At 63.1% G+C, this 18296-nt stretch overlaps 1 protein-coding gene across 1 annotated transcript in view; it reads left to right on the top strand.

Annotated features, from left to right (window-relative positions):
- Window positions 1-9421, top strand: part of SND1 (staphylococcal nuclease and tudor domain containing 1) — a 453393-nt gene extending 443972 nt beyond the window's left edge. Inside the window, exons 18-24 of the mRNA XM_008174151.4 lie at window positions 1363-1504; window positions 3689-3812; window positions 6069-6138; window positions 6660-6773; window positions 7110-7313; window positions 8800-8844; window positions 9054-9421. Coding sequence (XP_008172373.1) covers window positions 1363-1504; window positions 3689-3812; window positions 6069-6138; window positions 6660-6773; window positions 7110-7313; window positions 8800-8844; window positions 9054-9119 — 765 coding nt within the window. The 3' untranslated portion in view covers window positions 9120-9421. The remainder of the gene's footprint in view (window positions 1-1362; window positions 1505-3688; window positions 3813-6068; window positions 6139-6659; window positions 6774-7109; window positions 7314-8799; window positions 8845-9053) is intronic.
- Window positions 9422-18296: the final 8875 nt, after the last annotated feature.

Genomic DNA, 18296 nt, shown 5'->3' with positions numbered 1-18296 from the left:
TGCCTTGCTACTCCCCTGCCCCAACGCCGGTGTCTGAGGGGGGCAGCGCCAGCCGTGCCCTTTCCCTGGCCCCAGGTGGCACCCCGGCCGCAGCTCGCTCACTGGGCTGCTTGCTTTGCCCAGAGCCTGCTCTCTGGTGTCTGTGGCGCGCTCGCAGCCTGTGGGGAGCTCTCTGGGCTGGCCAGCGATCGGCCGGGGGTGAGGCAGGCAGTCGATGTGACCAGTTGATCCATTCTCGTTGCTCAGGCTGGGTCTGATCCGATCCTTCCCCCTCACTGCCGCGAGCCGAGCAGCTCCATCCGACTCGGCCGTGCCGGTAACCCAGCTGCAGTCTGCGGTGCCCCGTCTGTCTGGGGCTGGGGTCTGCTCCCTGGCAGCTGCTCCCTCGTCTCAGCCCCGAGCGTGAGGGGCTTTCTGCTCCCCATGGCAGTAGGTGTATGTACGTTCTGCTGCGCCCGCACCGTCGGCTGGCCTGTGTCGCTGGCCGCCTGAGACAGCCCCCGCTGCTTGTTCAGCCTCTGAGCGACTGGATCGGACGTGACACGCTGTCACGTCCAATCAGCGTCCCAGCCCGCTCCTGCCATCCTGAACGCCAGGGTGCTGGCGCCGCTCAGCGCGGGGCTAGGGGAGGAGAGGTCACTGCTCAACAGCTGTGCCCTTCCCAGGGCATGGGCACGGGCCGGGCTGGCTGGGCACTGCTGCCTGGGGCATTGCCAAGGGCTGCAGCCACTCGCAGGGCACCTGAGCTGCACCAGCTCAAACCGGGGCTGGTACTGCCATTCCGGCATTTCTCAGCGCCCTGGCCATGCCCTGGTGCCCGGGCTGCACCCTGCACATCTGGTCCGTGCTAGCCCAGGGGCCTTCCCCCTCCCGGCAGCTCCGGGCCACGGGCTGCTGCGCCTGGTGTGAATCCAGAGTCACCCGGGGGCAGGTGGTGAAGCCGCAGCAGAGTCTGGCCCAGAGGGAGGGAGCTTTGGATGGTTAATAACACACCGGTGCCAGGAGCCCACCCCTTCCCCTGAGCCTGCCGAGCTGCAGCGTGTAACTGCTCTTTACCCATCAATGTCCCTCTATCCAGACCCGCAGCCCCCCGCTATCCCAGCCCTGGGCTCTCCTTGCCCCCCAGCTCTGCCAGTGTCCTTTAATCCCAACCCACAGCACCCCTCCGCCATCCCAGCCCTGAGCTGCCCAGGCACACAGCTCTGTCACTGCCCCTCAGCCCCGACCCGCACCGCTGCCTGCTGTGCCGGCCCTGGGCTCCCCGGTGCACTGGGTCAGCGCTGGGCCGGGGGGTCCCACGGAGAACGACTTGGTGCCCCTCGCCCGCTCCATCTCTCAGCCCCGGTCTCCTCTCCCCGGCAGGTCTGGTCCCAGTACGAGGAGGCGCCGGTGGAGGAGGTGGTGCCGGTGCTGGAGGAGAAGGAGCGAACCACCAGCTACAAGCCAGTCTTTGTGACGGAGATCACCGACGAGCTGCACTTCTACGTGCAGGACGTGGAGACAGGTAGGTGGCGGCGGGGAAAGGGGGGGGCATCGTGTAACCGCGGTGGGATGGGACAAGGCAGGGCTGGGGGCGGGGGGTTGCCCCCACTCCTCTCTCCTTCCTCGGGGGCCTGTGGGGAGCTGCTCCCATCTGGCTGGGAGCACCGAGCTCAGGAACCAGCCATGAGGAATCAGAGGCGAGTCACACAGGGCCCGTCCCCCCGGCAGCTCCACTGCTCCCGGCCCGGCTGGGCCGGGTGAGGCCATGTGACCTGCAGTGTGTGGGCAGCGTGCCCAGCCAGCACCTCCCCAGGGTGAGCCACGTTCTCGCGCCCGGCAGCAAGTGGCTCCCTGGGCCAGGCCCTCGGTAACGGACGAGCCCTGGGGGGGAGCCTCTCCCCACACTCACGCCCACAGCTGCACCAGCTCCTCTTGCAGCTCGGCCCACCTGGGCACTGGGTACGTGAGGGACCACGCGGCGCAGCAGGGGCTCGGGGGGAGGGTGCGTGATGGGCTCGGGGCCACGGGAGCAGCTCGGCTACTTCCCCTCCTCTGGCCAGCGGGGGCGAGGCTCCAGCTCCCCAGAAGGTGCCCCATCCGTCTGTCCATCCGTCCATCATCCACTGGGCCAAGGGGATCCCATGGATATAGTGGACTGGGATTTCCAGAAAGCCTTTGACAAGGTCCCTCCCCAAAGACTCTTGAGCAAAGTGAGCCGCCATGGGATGAGAGGGCAGGTTCTCTCGTGGATCAGTAACTGGTTAAAAGGCAGGAAACAAAGCGTAGGAATAGGACGTGTGGGCATTGGGGGGCCCTGGGGAAGTCACCGGGGTAGATCCAGGGAGGGCAGTGCCATGCCCGGGAGGAGTAAGGAGCCACCAGGCCGGATTGGGAGCGGGGGGGCTCGGCACAGACCCTGCAGGAGGGACAGACCCGGAGAGAGGTTGTTCGGGAGCGAAGGGGCCGTAGTTTCAATTCAAATGAGCTTCGTGCCCTGTGCTGAGGCTCCCATTCGGGAGGGGGAAGCTCCGGCCCTGCCAGGAGCTGTCTGATCCCGCCGGGACCTTGCCGCGCCCGGGTTCTCAGTGTAGCACAGCGAACCGGGCCCCCAGATCGTCCGTCTGTGCCCGGGCCAGGTGCAACTACGCCCCAGGCACTTACAAACCAGCGCCAGAGGAGAAAAGGGGCAGCAAAGAGCCATGAGACTTCTTAAAGCAGAGAGCCCCAAACTGTGGGGCGCCCCCCAGGGGACACAGAGGAACATACGGGGTGGTGGTGGGTGGGAGTGCCACCCAGCCCTGCTCCGCCCCCAGCTCTGCTCCAGCCCCAGCCTTGGCCCCCGATCGTGGCCTGTCCCTAGCCCTGCTCTGCCCCCATCCTCAGCTGCAGCTCTGTTCCCGGTGCCCCCAGCCGCAGCCTCGGACCGACCCCAGCTCCAGCCCCGCCGCCAGCTCGGCCCCCAGCTGCTCTCTGCTGCCGGTCCCAGTCTCGGACCAGACCCCAGCTCCGTTCCTGGCCCCAGACCCACCCCCAGCTGCAGCCCCAGCCTCGGCCCCCTTACCTCTGTCTGCACCTCCCCCCCCGGGCTGTGGCCTCATTCCTGGCTCCCGAGAGGGCAGGGGGTAAAGTGGGGCGTGACCGTGAAAAGTTTGGGGCGTGCCGGATTAGAGGCTTCGAAACCTGCCTTGAGCGAGACACCCGTGGAGCTCCGGCTGTTTAGCATCGCGGAGAAGCAGCGAAGGGGTGGCCTGATGCCAGTCTGTCAGTACCTGCCCAGGGAGAAGTATTTGATCAGGGGCCCGTCGGCCTAGCAGGTCCTATGGCGGGCAGCTGCAGCGAGACCCTGGGCTGGAACGAACCGTGACTGTAGAACGGGGAGGGTAATTAATCAGTGGAATAGGGGCTGGGGGGGATTAGTTGGAAGTGAAGGGTGGCCGTTGGTCTGACAGCTCTGCTCTGGCTCAAACGGAGTCATTCAGGGCAGTGTCATGCCTGTGTCATGCGTCAGAGCGGAGGGGATCGGTGCCAGGCGGTTACTGGGAGTGATGCGAGCTCTAAACCCAGCCAGGCCACGTGCTCAGCGCCCAGGCAGCCGGCACCGCTGCGACCGCAGCTGGGGAGCAGCCGCCTGTGAGGGGCTGCGCGGGCGGCCCTTGGGCCGGCTCTGACAGGTGCCCCCTGCCTGACCAGGTCTCTCCCCCTGCAGGGACCCAGCTGGAGAAGCTGATGGAGAACATGCGGAGCGAGATCGCCGGCCACCCGCCCGTGGAAGGGTCCTACGCGCCACGCCGCGGGGACTACTGCATCGCCAAGTTTGTGGATGGGGAATGGTGAGTCTCGGTCCCGGGCCGGGCACGGAGCCACGTGGCCAGCTGGGGGGCGTCCTCTCCCCAGGGATGTGGGGGCAGCGCTCTGGCTACAGCGCCGCTGGGCATGCGCTGGGTACACCAGCTCCTGCTGAATGCCCTGCCTGAGAATAGTGCCCCGGGAGCCAGGGGAGGGCTCTCGGTGAGGGGGGCGCTGGCTCAGTGCAGTAATACAGGGGGTGGGCGCAGGGGGAGGGCTGGGGGAGCTGAGCCAGACGTGTCTGTTCACCCCGCAGCCTCCCAGGGCAGGATGGGAGGGTTCGGGAATCGCTGGCCCCAGGCCCAGCCGGGGTATCGCTGGCAGCCAGGGGGCGCAGGGAGCGGGGCAGATTGGACCTGGGAATGTTGCAGGGGGGTTACATTGGGGATAGGGGACTTCCCTTGAAGGAAGCTACCTGAGCTGTAACCTGAGCCAGGAGGGGGTTGGGAGAAATAACCCCTTCTGCCCGGGAGACTGGACAAAGGAGAGGAGGAGCAGAGAGGAGGGGGAAGAGAGGAGCTGCGGGAGGAGGTTTGGTTTGGTTTCAGTTTTGGGCTGGGTGGTGCAACGCAGGGAACCCCAAGCTGGGTTCTAAGCTCCCTAAACCCCCCAGAAGGACTTGATTGAGGGGTTCTGGTTGCACCTACACGCTCTGCTTGGGACTGTGTTCCTGTCATCTAATAAACCTTCTGTGTTACTGGCTGGCTGAGAGTCACAGTGAATCTCGGGAAGAGAGGGGTGAAGGACCCTGACTCCCCCACACTCCATGACAGAGGGTAGAACTGGGCTGGTGCCAGAAATGCCTGTGCTGGGGGTCGCACGTCTCTGAGGGGGGAAGAGAGACCTCGAGCCAGCTTTATCCGTGGGGTGTCAGCGGAATCCAGATCATAGCAAGCAGCCGGCCCGGGGCCCACGCCGCAGCCAGCCATGCCCAGCAGAGCCGGCCCGGGGCCCACATCACTGAGATGAGCAGGCACTCTGCACATACACCTCCACCCCCCACAAATGGTGCCAGCTCCAGCCCTGGGGCCGGGCTGGTTGCCATGGCTGGGAAGGGACCTGGCCCGGAGTGGAACCTCCAGACACTGCCCTGCCCCGGCGTGGCACAGCCTCAGAGCTCACTGGTGATGGGACCCTCCTCCGTGCTGCAGGGAGAAGCCACCAGGCTCCTCGGCTGCTCCCACCGCCTCTGGGGGGCCGCAAGCCCCAATCCCCTCTCCCGCTGCCGGGGGGGGGAACAGATGGGAAACGCCCCCCAGCTGTGTGAGGCCGCTGTGCGGGGGGAGGGTGCCAGCACCTTGGCAGCTGTGAGTTGGCACAGCTGTGTTCACACCTCGGCACTGCGGTTCCCAGCCAGCAGCCCTCGCCCCATCCCTCTCCATGCATCAGAGCACGGGGTGGGGGTTGGGGGGCCCTCAGCTGTGCCTTGGTCTGAACCCCCTGCTCCGACGTGCCTTACCCTGCCGCTCCTGGCACAGGACGGGTCCCCGCCCCCCACTCCAGCAGGGCAGCCCCCGTTCTGTCTGCACCAGCTCCTGCTGCCCCCTCTGGTGAGCATCGCCCCCTGCTGGGCTCTGAGCAAAGCTGGGGCCTTGGCAGGGGCTTTTTGCTCTCACCCCCAGGGAAGGCCAGTGGGGTTCCCTGTGCAGGCCCAGGCCTCTGCCTGGTGAGGAGGGGGCGCTCAGCGAGGGGCTCAGCTGCTGGTCCGGTGCAGCGACTCTGTGCCCGGCTCCCGGAGAGCCACGCGGGGCGCGCCAGGCCCGGCACAGTTGGTGGCTGCCAAGCTCTGTTCTGTCTCCTGCTCCTCGGAGGGAGCAGCCTGGCTCTGCGCAGGGCAAAGCTGAGGTCCTGTCCCGGGCCGGGGCGGCGAAGGCACCACGGACGTCTATCGGTGCGAAGCCCCAGCCGGATCTGCGGCTAATTACCGCCGTGGCGAGCGTGTTGGTTTAAGCAGCGCACATCAATCTGCTCATTAGTCGCGGTGCTTTGTGCTCCAGGGGCCCATTGATCTGTTCCTCCCCTCTCGGTGCCTGGGCTGGGCCTGGAGCCCGGCCAGGGGGCAGGGACGGCAGGGGAGGGGCAGTGCTGGGGATCTGAGCAGGGCCGGGGTTCGGGCTGCACCTCTGGGGTCTGTCTGGAGGCTGTCTCCCCCAGTCGGTCTCTCTCGGTCCCATCGGCCTGCTCCCGTCTGTTGGGGGGCAGGGGGGGACTGGTTCTCACCCGTGTTCCCTGCCTGCCAGGTACCGGGCCCGCGTGGAGAAGGTGGAGTCGCCAGGCAGGGTGCACATCTTCTACATCGACTACGGCAACGTGAGTTCCTGGCCCCTCCGTGGGGGCACCGCTACCAGCTGGGTGGCCGCGGGCACGTTCACCACCCCAGCCGGCCCGGCTAAGCCCGGCTCCCTCCCCAGCAACCACCGGAGGGCTTAGGCTGCAAGGAACGCAGCCCCCACCCCTGTCTGTCAGCAGCGTGCCGAGGAAGGGCCAAGCCACGGCGGCCCTGGCGGAAGGGCTGAGAAGGGAATGCGGGTGCGGGAATCACACGGTTCCAGTGCAGATGGTCAGGAACCTGCCCATCTACCTGGCCCCCAAGTGCTGAGATCCTGGTCTCCCTGCCCCCACCCTGCTGTATCGCCCAGGGCAGGCGCGGCGTGGCTGTTCCCCTCGCTGCCACACCCGGGTGCCCGGCACGCTCCATGGGCGCGGTTCACGCTGCGGGGCTGAGCGCCTCTGGCCCTGCCACAACACGCAGCGAGAGAGCTTGCGCACCATGCCGGAGCGCCCGCCGCCCCGTGGGGCCCCCTGACTCCCTGTCCCTTTGCTCCCTGCAGAAGGAGACGCTGCCCTCTACGCGCCTGGGCACCCTGCCGCCTGCCTTCAGCACCCGCATCCTGCCCGCCCAGGCCATCGAGTACAAGTTTGCCTTCATCCAGGTGCCACAGGATGTAAGTATGCAGGGGTGGGGCTCCCAGGGGGTCGGGGCTCCCCATGGGGTCAAGGGGGGCTCCCCAGAAGGTGGGGCCTGGATCCAGCCTGCCCAGCGCCCTGCTGCCCACAGCGGGCAAAATACATCTCTTCCCGACTCCAGGGAGGGGCCGATCGTGTCGGCCGTTCTCAACACGTGTCCATCTCTGTCCATCCGTCCCTCCCCTTCTCTGTCCGGCTTTGCAACCCCCCCGGGCACACTCCACACCGCCCCTGTGCGCTCAGCTCAGGGCCCGGCTCCCCCGCCCGGCATGCCCAGCCCCGTGGCGACGGTCTCTCTCTCCCGGCCTCTCCAGGATGACGCGCGTGCCGACGCGGTGGACAGTGTGGTGCGGGACATCCAGAACACCCAGTGCCTGCTGAACGTGGAGCACCTCGGGCCCAGCTGCCCCCACGTCACCCTGCAGTTCGCCGACTCCAAGGGTGACGTGGGGCTGGGGCTGGTCAAGGAGGGGCTGGTCATGGTGGAGGCGCGGAAGGAGAAACAGTTCCAGAAAGTGGTACGTGAGCCCCCCCCCCCCCCCCCCGCAGAGCGAGAGCAGGGTGGGGAGGGGTCTATGGGCTTGGCCTGTGGCTTTGGCCTGATGCAGGGGGTACAGGGGCTGAGGGTACATGGGGTGCAGCTGCTGAGGTGTCCCTGTGTGCCCTGGGGATTTGGGGGGAGGGGACGCAGGGGGGCGTGTGCAGAGCTTGGGGGTGGGAGAACGGGTGCTGAGGGCCTGGGCATGCCCAGCCCTGGTGAGTGCCAGTGCCGGGTTCGTGGGAGTCGCGCTGCCTGCCCCCCTTCGCCCCAGACTGGCGTCGCTGTGGGTCGGAGGGAGGCCGTTGCGTGTGCTCTGTGCCCGGGGGGCAGGGTGGTGTGTGCAGGGGCGCTGATGTGGCACTTGCTCATGCCCAGGGCTCACAGATCGATGCTCTGGGGCCGTGGAGCCGTTTGATTCCCGTGGCTCGGCTGGCAGCGCTGTCTCTGCGCCCTGGCAGGGGGATGGACCCCACCCCACTGCAGCCCCCTTGGCCTGTCCCCTGACACAGAGCCCAGTGCATGCCAGGCTGCAGTCACAGCCCCAGCAGTGTGGGGCCAGCAGGGCCCCCGAGAGGTGCAGCCCCCAGTGACCCTGGGCCATCCCCGGCAGCGGGTTCTGGAGCCTCAGTCCCAGAGCACCAGGGACTCTCCTGAGATCCGACCCAAATCTGCCTTGCTGCAGAGTAACCGCCGCCTCTTGTCCAGACATAAATGAGGGAGCCCAGCCGAACCATGCCTGGCTCTTGGTGGGCAGTGAGGACCAGTGGTTGGAGCAGACGGACTGGGATTCAGCACTCCTGGATTCTAGCCCCACCCTTTGTGGCCTTGGAATGGTCCCAGCCCTGCTCTGTGCCTCAGTTTCCCCATCTGTAGCATGACACCCCCTTTGCCAAGCGCTTTGAGCCCACAGTGAAAAGGTGCCCTCGGCCAGTGGGTTCCCAAAGCAGGGCCCCCAGACCCATGGGCCCCACGCTGTGTTATGTGCGGGTCCGTCCCTAGAGCCAGGGCAGCTTCAGACACTTCTGCTGCGTGGAGGGACCCCAGTTTGTTCTCAGAATGGCACACGGTGCACAGCACACGGTGCACGCCAGGTCGCTGGTGGTACCGGAACAGACGGGCCTGGGGCGTTGTCAGCTCCTTGGCAGTAAAGAGCTGAGAAACAGTGACCCGAACCTGACTCCCCCTCCCCCCCACACACACCTGGGGGGCGACGGGAATTGTCTGGCTCAGGCCCCCCACACTCTGTGTTGTGTGACCTGGCCCAGGGGCGACTGGGGACGTGGCTCGGGGGAGCCGGGCCCAGCAGGTGATTGGGGGCGTGGCTCGGGGTGCGGAACCAGCAGGTGATTGGAGGCGTGGCTCTGGGGCGGGACCAGCAGGTGATTGGGGGTGTGGCTACGGGGGGCTAGGCCCAGTGAGAGGGATTCATCCTCACCCCCCATAACGGCCTTTGTCTCGTGCAGATCACCGAGTACCTGAACGCGCAGGAGCTGGCCAAGACCAACCGGGTGAGTCCAGCTCGGGGCCCACGGCAGCCTGTCCCCCAGCCCCAGGGGAGCCGGAGCGGGGCCAGTGCTGGTTGAGGGTGGCATCAGGTTTGGGGAGCAGTGGGGGTGGGGAACAGCCTGGCGGGGGGCCTGTGGGGCAGGGCGGAGGGGGAGCAGGAGACCCCTCCCCGGCCTGCCACGGCTCTCACCTCGGCCCTTCTCCCCTGCAGCTGAACCTGTGGCGTTACGGTGACTTTCGGGCTGACGACGCGGATGAATTTGGCTACAGCCGCTAGGGGAGGCCCCAGGGTCTGGCCCCACCGCAGCCACCAAGCCGCCGTCTCTCCTCGTCTCCTCCCTGAGCCCTCGCCCCAGCCGCTGCGCCACCACAGGGCCAGGGCACTGCACTGGGCCCGTCCCGCCCCCCTTCGCCTCAGCTCCACGCCCCGGGCAGCGAGCCGCTGGGGGGGGCGGGCGGCTCTTGGCCCCCCCGCCCCAGTCCGACCGACGGGGGATCTGCCCTTGCCTCTGTCCCGCGCGGAGCTGGCTCTGGCCTGTATTTAAAGCTTTGGAGGCCCAATAAAGTAGTCGAGTGCTGCGCTGCGCTGTCTCCTTGTGGCCAGGGCCCGCCGGCGTGGGGAGGATCTGGGGGCTCAGTTAGGTACAAAGGGCCATTTCCGGTTCCCCAACCCCGCCCGAAGCGGAGACGGGGCCCGTCTGGGGCTGGGCTGCCAGCTGGCCTCGTCCGCAGGATGCACAGCACGTCTGTGAGCAGCTGGGGCTGGAACCCAGGAGTCCGAGGGAGAAAGGCCCCTGCGCTGGGAAAAGCCAATTCGGGAGGAAGTGGGGGATCAGGTCCTGTGTGGACTGGGGGGGATCCCAGATATGATGTGGGGCAGGGTTCCAAGACTGACTCCCCATTTCTCCTGCCCTCCCCTTGTGCCATGGCCCAGCACCCATCCCCCCTTCAGTGGGTGCCCCTGGCCCTCCCTGCCCATTGGGATCCCCCCCATCTAACTCACTAGATGGGGAGTTGTCCTGGGGAGCCCCTGCGGGGAGGAGCTTGGCCTCATTCAGGGCAGTGGCTGCTCTTAGGGGGGGGTTCATTTGCACCCCCAAGGGTGGCTGTGCCACACGCCGGGAGAACAGAGCCAAGGGGAAGCCCAAGCCCTTTGCTGTCTCCTACACCTGACCCAGCCCTGGGCTGCCCCTCGCACTAGCCACAGGGGTCGTGGGCTGGGACGGACATGAGAAAGAGTCCAGCCCCTGCCATGTTCTCCTGAAACGCCTACCCCCTTCCTCCCTGAGCGCCTTGATCCCGCCTGTGTCCCCGCTTTGCACCCCAGTGCCAGGCACCCCCCTGGCCCTCCCACCCTGCCCCTTGCCTGCAGTGCTCACCTGCCAAGAGTTCTGACCCGGGTAATTACAGGCCTGTCAGTCCGACATCGATCCCGGGCACGGAAACAGAGCGGCTGGCGCGGGACTCGGTGAATAGAGCATCACGGGCGGGAGATGCACTGCCTGCAGATCAGTGCGGGGTTATGGGGCCAGAGAGCTGGGCATTGTTCTTTGGTGGGGTTCCGCGGGCGGTAGCTGACGGTGAGAGGTGGTGAGTCCGGTGCAGTGTCTGACTTGCTATCACACGACTAGAATGATAAAAAAGGACCGTGGCCCAGGTTAAATGCTGGCTGACGGTCTCACGCTGTAATTCTTAGGGAATCCTCAGCAAGCGGGCGTGTGCCTGGGGGTCCCTGGGGTTGGTTCTTGGCCCTGTGCTCGGTAACATTTTTATCAATGATCTGGAAAAAACCCATCAGCTCGTGACTGGTAAAGGCTGCATGGGAGTCGTGGTGATTGCTGAGGAGACGGGTCACTGCTACCGCGTGATCCATTGCTTGGTACAGGTTGACTGTGTGTTGTGTGAAGAAATACTTCCTTTAGTTTGTTTTAAACCTGCTGCCCATTAATTTCATTTGGTGACCCCTAGTTCTTGTGTTATGAGAAGGAGTAAATAACACTTCCTTATCTACTTTCTCCAAACCAGTCATGATTTTATAGACCTCTATCATATCCCCCCTTTGCCGTCTCTTTTCCAAGCTATTTAGTTTAGCAAAGAGGAGGTTCAGGGGTGACTTGATCACAGTCTGTACCTACCTACCTGGGGGGCAGAAATTGGAACAGAATTGCTCTTCAATCTAGCAGCCAAGGGTCTAAATAGATCCAATGGCTGGACGTTTAAGCTGGACAAATTCAGACTCAAACTAAGGTACAAATGTTAACCATAAAACAAACCATTGGAACAATGTGCCCGGGGTGGATTCGCCGTCACTGGCGAGTGGATACTTTCTCCTGAGCGATCTGCTCCCCTAGCGTGGCATGGAGCTGCCCCGTTATTCCTCATCCATTTTTTCGGAAAATGGAACTGTTTTATGCAGCTATTCCCCACGCCGTTTATTGCCCGGAGGAGGGGCCCGAGTTTGAGGCCCTGAGCCTCTGGCATCCTCTGAAACCTTTGTACCAGAGACAATTTAAACCCTTCGTAGCTCGTAACTATTCACAGCCACAGCGTGAAAACCCTTGTAGCACTTTACCCAGGAGCCTGGGGAGTGGAGCCGCCGTTTTCCAGGCCCCAGGGCTGTTCTGTGCCTTTAACTACTCGTCAATCCAGCCAGTTACCTTGTCACTAGGACACGGTTTGTCGCAGCCGTGCGATCGAGCCTCGGAGGGGGCGGCTTGGGGCCCCTGTAGCTGCGTCTCCAGCACCGTGTGCACACGCTCCTTCACCTCACACGTCCGCTTCCGCAGCTCTGTGGCTCGCTGGGGTGCTGCTTCCTAGCTCCAGTGCGCCCGTTCCTTTTCCAGGCGCTGCGTCTCCACGCCGCAGGGGGATGGGCTAGGCTGGTTTTCTGAGCTTGCCTCCCCTTCGCCCTCCAGCCCTTGGCCACCTGGGCGCCTCACCCAGCGTAGACTTCATTTCGTTCTACTTCCCTTACCCCAAAACAACAAGCTGTAACCTGGTCTGTTCCCAGCCTCCAGTTTACAAGCGCTTGGCCTTGGAGCCACAGCTAACCAGCAAACTGTGCAACTCCTGCCGGCTGCCCCACTCAGACGGTTTTTGGGGTACCCAGGACGTGAGTCACCTTGTTACCCCCAGCTCCCTGCCCCCACTAGCCTGTTAGCCCCTCCCACAGCTCCTCGGGGCTGGCAGGTTAACGGTAAGTGCATATCCACCCCGACTCTGACTGCCCCCAGACGTACCAGGCATGCCGTTCCTGAAGGAACAGGCTGGTATTTCTCAACTAGAGCAAATGGTGGATTCTCTGTAACCTGAACTCTTTAAATCCAGATCTGAGGCTGTCAGTGACTCAGCCAGAGGTTACGGACCTGTTATGGGTGGGGTTCTCTGGCCTGCGCCGTGCAGGAGGTCAGATTAGATGATCAAGAGAGCTCCTTCTGGCCCTCAAGTCTGAGAGTCTAGAGATACAGCTTGTAAGATTCAGCTCAGGGCCTGCACTTCCATAGAATCTCAGGGTTGGAAGGGACCTCAGGAGGTATCTAGTCCAACCCCCTGCTCAAAGCAGGGCCAATCCCCTGACAGATTTTTTTGCCCCAGATGCCTAAATGGCCCCCTCAAGTATTGAACTCAACCCAATGCTCAAACCACTGAGCTCTCCCTCCCCCCTGCTTTGCTTCACCCCACCCCACCCCACAGCACTGAGATCTACTTATAGTGAACACAGGAGTACGGTTGGTATTAAAGACTCAAGTTAGAGTGAGTACGAATATTGGAAACAAAAAGTTACATGTAAACCAAAATCACGTGCTTGCTAGAGCCTAAATTTAACTGCAAGTTAGCAGCCATTGAAAGAAGTTTCTCTCGCTGTCACGGGGGATGATGGGTTCCGGGGCGGTTGCCCCCTTTGTTGTGGTCGTGACGTCTAGTGCCAAGGGTTCCCAGAACCGTCCTTCCCTTCAGGGCAGCCAGGCCTGGCAGTGAGTGTCCACAGCAGTAGCGCCTAGACGTAGGTGCAGGGAGAGGAGGGGAACCCGGGCCCACCCTGCTCCATCGGGTTCCTACCCGGGGTCCTGTGAAACCAGTTATCCTCATGCAGGGCTCCGGGTCATTCCCTGTGTTGCTTCCTACTCTTCGGCCTGCTTCAGGCATCTCCTCAGCGGCTCGGCGTCCCCATGGTCAACTGGTTCTCCGCGGTCTCCTCCTCGGCCAGCCCAGACTGGAGCTGTTTCCTTCTATATGCCCCCTCCACCAGGAGTATGCCCGGCAAGGGGGCCTGGCCCAAAGTTAACCCCTGCCTGACCAGTGTAGGGTTGGTACACCCACTCACACTCGCTCAAAGTTATTCAGTGTTTCCAACCAAGGCTGCTTGAGACCCCATTTTCATGGAGGCAAACGCACTGTCGGGTGATATCCTAAGAGCAGGGTTAGGGGTGTCTTCTAGAAATACCCCCCACCCCCTGACTTCATTGTCTTTGCACATGGAGACGGGATAACACCATCTCCCTCGCCCCTGGCCCCTTGTTCTTTCCCGGGTCCTCTTTCTTGTTGACTTCACATCTCTTCGTTACTATCACGGACTCACAGATCCTGGCCCTGTGCGGTCCGTGGGGGGTGCCCCTTTTATTGAGACAGCCCTTCTCGGGGGTCCACTCTCGGGGTCAGGCCCCTCCACCTCCTGGATCCGCACCTCTCTGAGCCTTAGCACGTCTGTCTCTGCCGTGGGCCCCCTCAGGGAGTCCCCTCGCTCTGGACCCCCCGGGCCTCCACCCCCGAAGGGGTTGATGCAACCCTGTTCTCTAGACGGAAGTGACTCTCAGCCAGCATGAAACAGGAGGATTTATTGAGAGTTGAACACAGCACAGGAAACTCTCAGGGCCTCAGGCCTGGCCTCCCTCAGCCCAGCACATCCCAGTCTCCCTGCATCCAGGTGGGCTCTGCCTGCTCCCCCTCTCCCGCCCAGAGCCCCCCTGCTCCCAGCTGGGCATCTGAGATCACCAGCCCCAGGCCCTGCCTCTGTCCATTGTCTTCTCTCCAGGTAAACAGGGTTGTAAACCGGGACCTCCTCTCCCCTCTTCTGTCCTTTGGCTGGAACCGGCTGGTTAGGTCACCGGGTCCTCACTCTGCAGCCCATTGTCCGCCCACTGGCCAGAACTGGCTGCGTCTCCTCAGCTGGGCGTCTGGGTCACCAGGTCGCCAGGTCACCGGCCGCTGGGGTATCCATCCTCCCGGCCATCGGCTGGGTCCCCAAGTCCTCTCTCCGGTCCTCTGCAAAACACACTCCCTCTCCCCCCACCTCGTTAAACCAGTAACACCCAGGGAAACTGAGTCCCACCCCCTTCGCATGCAAACCATTGAAACTCTACAGAAAACAAGAAAAAACCCCCCACTTCGTCACAGTTACCATTTGACTTTGTATGTGAATGGGCATCGGATGTGTTAGCTCACAATGTGTCACCGACACCCGCCTGGGAGTACAGTTCCTTACCTCCTGGCTGGAGGAAAACCCGTGTGTCCCCTTTGCTGGTGACTAACACCTTGATATCAACTTTGCAAACATAACGCCAGCGTGGACGGGTGTAACGCCTTACACAGCATCTGTCTCACAACCACATTAATGACCACTGTGACTCCAGCTTCCAACTGCACCCGCGCCTCTTGTTCTCTGGTGAGCTAGAAATGTGCACCTCAGAATCATGAGATTTCTGACCCTTCTGCACCCCCTTCTCAGTTGGCATTTTGGGGTTCTGGGGTCACACAGGCCTGGTACCGCCCTTGAGGCCAGGCTCTAGGGTCAGGGGGTGATGGAAGCCAGGGTGCCATGGAAACACAGCCGTGCTGGTGATGGAGAAATTCTCACTTGTGCTGAACGGAGGCAGGAGCCAGCCAGTTGTGAGGGGGTTGATGCTTCTCACACACACACCTGGGACCCCGCTCTGCCTGCATATCTGGTACTGACTGCACCCAGGCCAGGGTGTGGCCCCGAGCGTGACTTTATGGTCCCCAGCTCCGTGAGCCCATCACCATGATGACGAGTCATTGGACAAGCTCCCCAGGGTCCCAGCCCTACCCAGGCGGGTGAGGGAGTGGGGGGTCGTGTCCATGACTCTGTTTGCCCTTGGGGCTGAAGGAACCATTTTTTGAGCCCCAGCTCCTGGAGTCAGGGGATTTCAATCTTCATTTTAAAAAGAAGTCTTTTCATTTGGGGAGAAAAGTTGGGAAAATGTGACCTGGGTGTGACCGATGCAGGGATGCTGCCTGAGTCTGCAGCGAGCCTGAGCCCATTGCGCTGAGAGTGGGGCGCTGCCCTGTGCATCTCGATGTGGGTTTTAACTCCCAGTCCCCTCTGTTCTTGGGGACCCTGCCAGCCCCACTCCTGCAGGCTGCACCCAAGCTGCTGGGGGGCAGGGAGAGGGCGGGGAGGGGAGTGTAGGGAAAGAGTAAGGGTGGGGACACCAGCAGGGATGTGAGGTCAGAGTTATGTCCCTCAGTCCCAGCACAGTACCACAAGGGGTATTATGGGGGCTGCCCCACCCCCAACATCAGGCATTGGGTGTTGCTGGACATGGGATACTTTATCCATAGGCTGTTGGCACCACTGTATGGTTCCCCTTCCCCAGCCCCACCTCAACCCCATGCTTGTTAGCCCCGGTTACGGCTGGGGAAACTGAGGCAGTAGATGGTGGCGGCAGAGCCAGGTGTATAACCCAGCTGTCCTGGAGCCCAGCCCCTTCTCCGGGCTGGGCTGGGTGGGCCATGAGCCTGCACCCCCCAGCTGGAAAGCTGATGCCAGTTTTGCTGCAGAGCTGGGGCTTAACCCCGTCTCCTGGGCGGCAGCCCCAGCCCGGCCCATTCCCAGCGCTGGCGGCTGGCACACAAACATTAGTGTTTAATTGCTGAGGCTCGTTAAGCACAGCCCCAGGGGCGCGCGCTCCGGCACGGCCGTTGGGGGATTTATGGGGCATTCATGCGCCCGGCCCTCCATGGGCACCGCAGGGCCATCCATTAGGGTTATTTAGTGCCAATTACCGGCGAGCAGGGCCGCTGCTGGCTCCAGTGCCGACAGCCGCCCGGGATTTATGGCCCAGCATAGGCAGGGCCCTCGGCACGGAGGAGCCGCTGGCCTTGTCACTCCCAGCAGCACTGGCACTAAAGCCGTCCGGCTGCCTTCGCCGGGAGATTTACGGCCGCCGGCCCCGGCGCGAATGGGGAGGGGAGCTGGAGAACGAGTTCCAGGGGTTGTAATTCACTGCGTCCCGGGGCAGCCCTGGGCCCCATGGCCCCAGCCTGGGCTCATACCCCGGCGCCTGCATGGGGACGCGCTCAGGGGTGCTGGACCACACAGCGTCCTCCAGCCCCAGGCAGGGACGAGAGGAGACAGCTGGTCTGGGGTGAGCTAACGCACCCCGGGGGGCAAGCTGCCAGCAGGGCAGGAGCGGGAGCTGGGTAACAGGCCGGGGGCGGGGGGTTGAGCCTTGCAGGGAAGGGAGGCCCAAAAGACCAGGCTGGACAGACCGGAGCCAGGGAGCTCCGCTCGGGCGGGGAGGGAAGGATGTGGGCTGCTCTGCCGGGCTTGCTGCAGGGCACTCTCGTCCTCCGCGCCGATGCCCCTTACAGGGCAGCCGGAGTGGAACAACCAAAGAAAAAAGAAAAAAAAGCGGCCGTGCCGCCCTAGGGTCGGCCTCGTTCCGCCTCGTTCAATCTGCCGCCCCAAGCACCAGCCGGCCCTGACTCCGCCCGCCAGCCCTCGCACCCCTGGGCCCATTGGAGCTCCCCACACACCCAATGTTCATCCGCGGAAATGACCCTGCTGCTCCAGCCAGTGGGGTAAGCGCCCTGCGGGGCCAGCGGGTGTGAGGCGAGAAGTGACAGGTGAGAGGGAGGCCACACCCGCTCCAGCCCTGGGCCAGCCAGTCCGGTGCCCTGCATTACTGCACAGACAGGCTCCAGGATCCTGCCTCTAGCCACCCCAGGCCAGCATCCCCCACCACACTGCTCCTGAGGTGGTGGGAGGCCAGGGCTGGTCCTGGTGTCCGGGGCTTGGCCACTGCTCTAGCCCATGACCCTGAGCAGAGGGACTTGCCATGACCAAAGGCCGAGGGTGGCTGCAGGGAGGTCCCTCTCGGCAGGGAGAGGCTGCAAAGGCAGGGGTATCCTGTTACGTGGCTCCCCTCCCAGGGCTCTAGCTGCGTGGCCCCCGCAGCAGGGAGTTCCTCAGATCAGCAGCCCACTGCGGGGACATGGCATGTTTTACCAGCCACTCGCTAAGACGCTCCTCCCAGACCCGGTCAATGGGGCTTGCCCGGCTCTGCTAACGAAGGCGATGTGGAGCTCGGTCCCCGGCACAGCAGCTCACTAACTCAGCGAGGGCGTCCAGCCGCAGCGCTGAGCCGGCGCCTCCCCGTGCAGCCTCGGCCGAGCTGTCTCTGGCCACAGAAGGTCGGTGCCCGGCGGCTCCTCACGCTGCTGGCCCCTGCTCCGCTGGGCTGGCTCTCGGGCACTCCCTGGACTGTGCCAAAGCCCAGCCACTCGTGTTCACAGGGAGGGGCCCTACCAACTGCTCTGGCTTTGTGGCTGGGAGAGGCTCTGTGCTGTAGTGGCTGGGCTTACGGAGAGGATAAGGCACCTACTGCCGCTACCGCCTGAGGGAGATCTGCCCTGGCTCAGGTGGGCAGGGCCTCATGGGTGCCAGCCTTGTATAATTGTTGGTGGTGCCCAGAACGGGTCCAAGCAGAGCCGTCCTGGCCACAGGATGGACTGGGGCATCTTTCTATCCCCAAAAAGAAGAACAGGAGGACTTGTGGCACCTTAGAGACATATATGCATATATGCATCCGAAGAAGTGGGCTGTAGTCCACGAAAGCTTATGCTCTAATAAATTTGTTAGTCTCTAAGGTGCCACAAGTCCTCCTGTTCTTCTTTTTGCGGATACAGACTAACACGGCTGCTACTCTGAAACCTTTCTATCCCCAAACACCCTCTCTCTCGCTCTCGCTCTATCCCCATAACCCTATCATCTATCTATCTCCACCCCACCCCCTCTATCATCTATCTATCCCCATACACCCCCTCCATCTATCTCCACCCACCCCCTCTATCTATCTCCACCCCACCCCCTCTATCTATCTATCCCCAAACACCCTCTCTCTCGCTTTCGCTCTCTCTCTATCCCCGTAACCCTATCATCTATCTCCACCACACCCCCTCTATCTATCTCCACCCCACCCCCTCTATCTACCTATCTATCCCCACCCCACCCCCTCTATCTATCTATCTATCTATCTATCTATCTATCTATCCCCATACACCCCCTCTATCTATCTATCTATCTATCTATCTATCTATCTATCCCCATACACCCCCTCTATCTCTCTATCCCCCACTAGGACAGGTCTATGGCAGAGGGAGGAACGTTTCTCATCTCAGCTCTTTCTCTCCCCAGCTCGTCTTGGCCAATTAG

The sequence above is a fragment of the Chrysemys picta genome, chromosome 1, assembly GCF_011386835.1.
Source record: "Chrysemys picta bellii isolate R12L10 chromosome 1, ASM1138683v2, whole genome shotgun sequence".
In the NCBI taxonomy this organism is placed as follows: domain Eukaryota; kingdom Metazoa; phylum Chordata; order Testudines; family Emydidae; genus Chrysemys; species Chrysemys picta.
The sequence above is the reverse complement of the archived record's forward strand: the minus strand, read 5'-3'. Positions and strand labels throughout refer to the sequence as shown.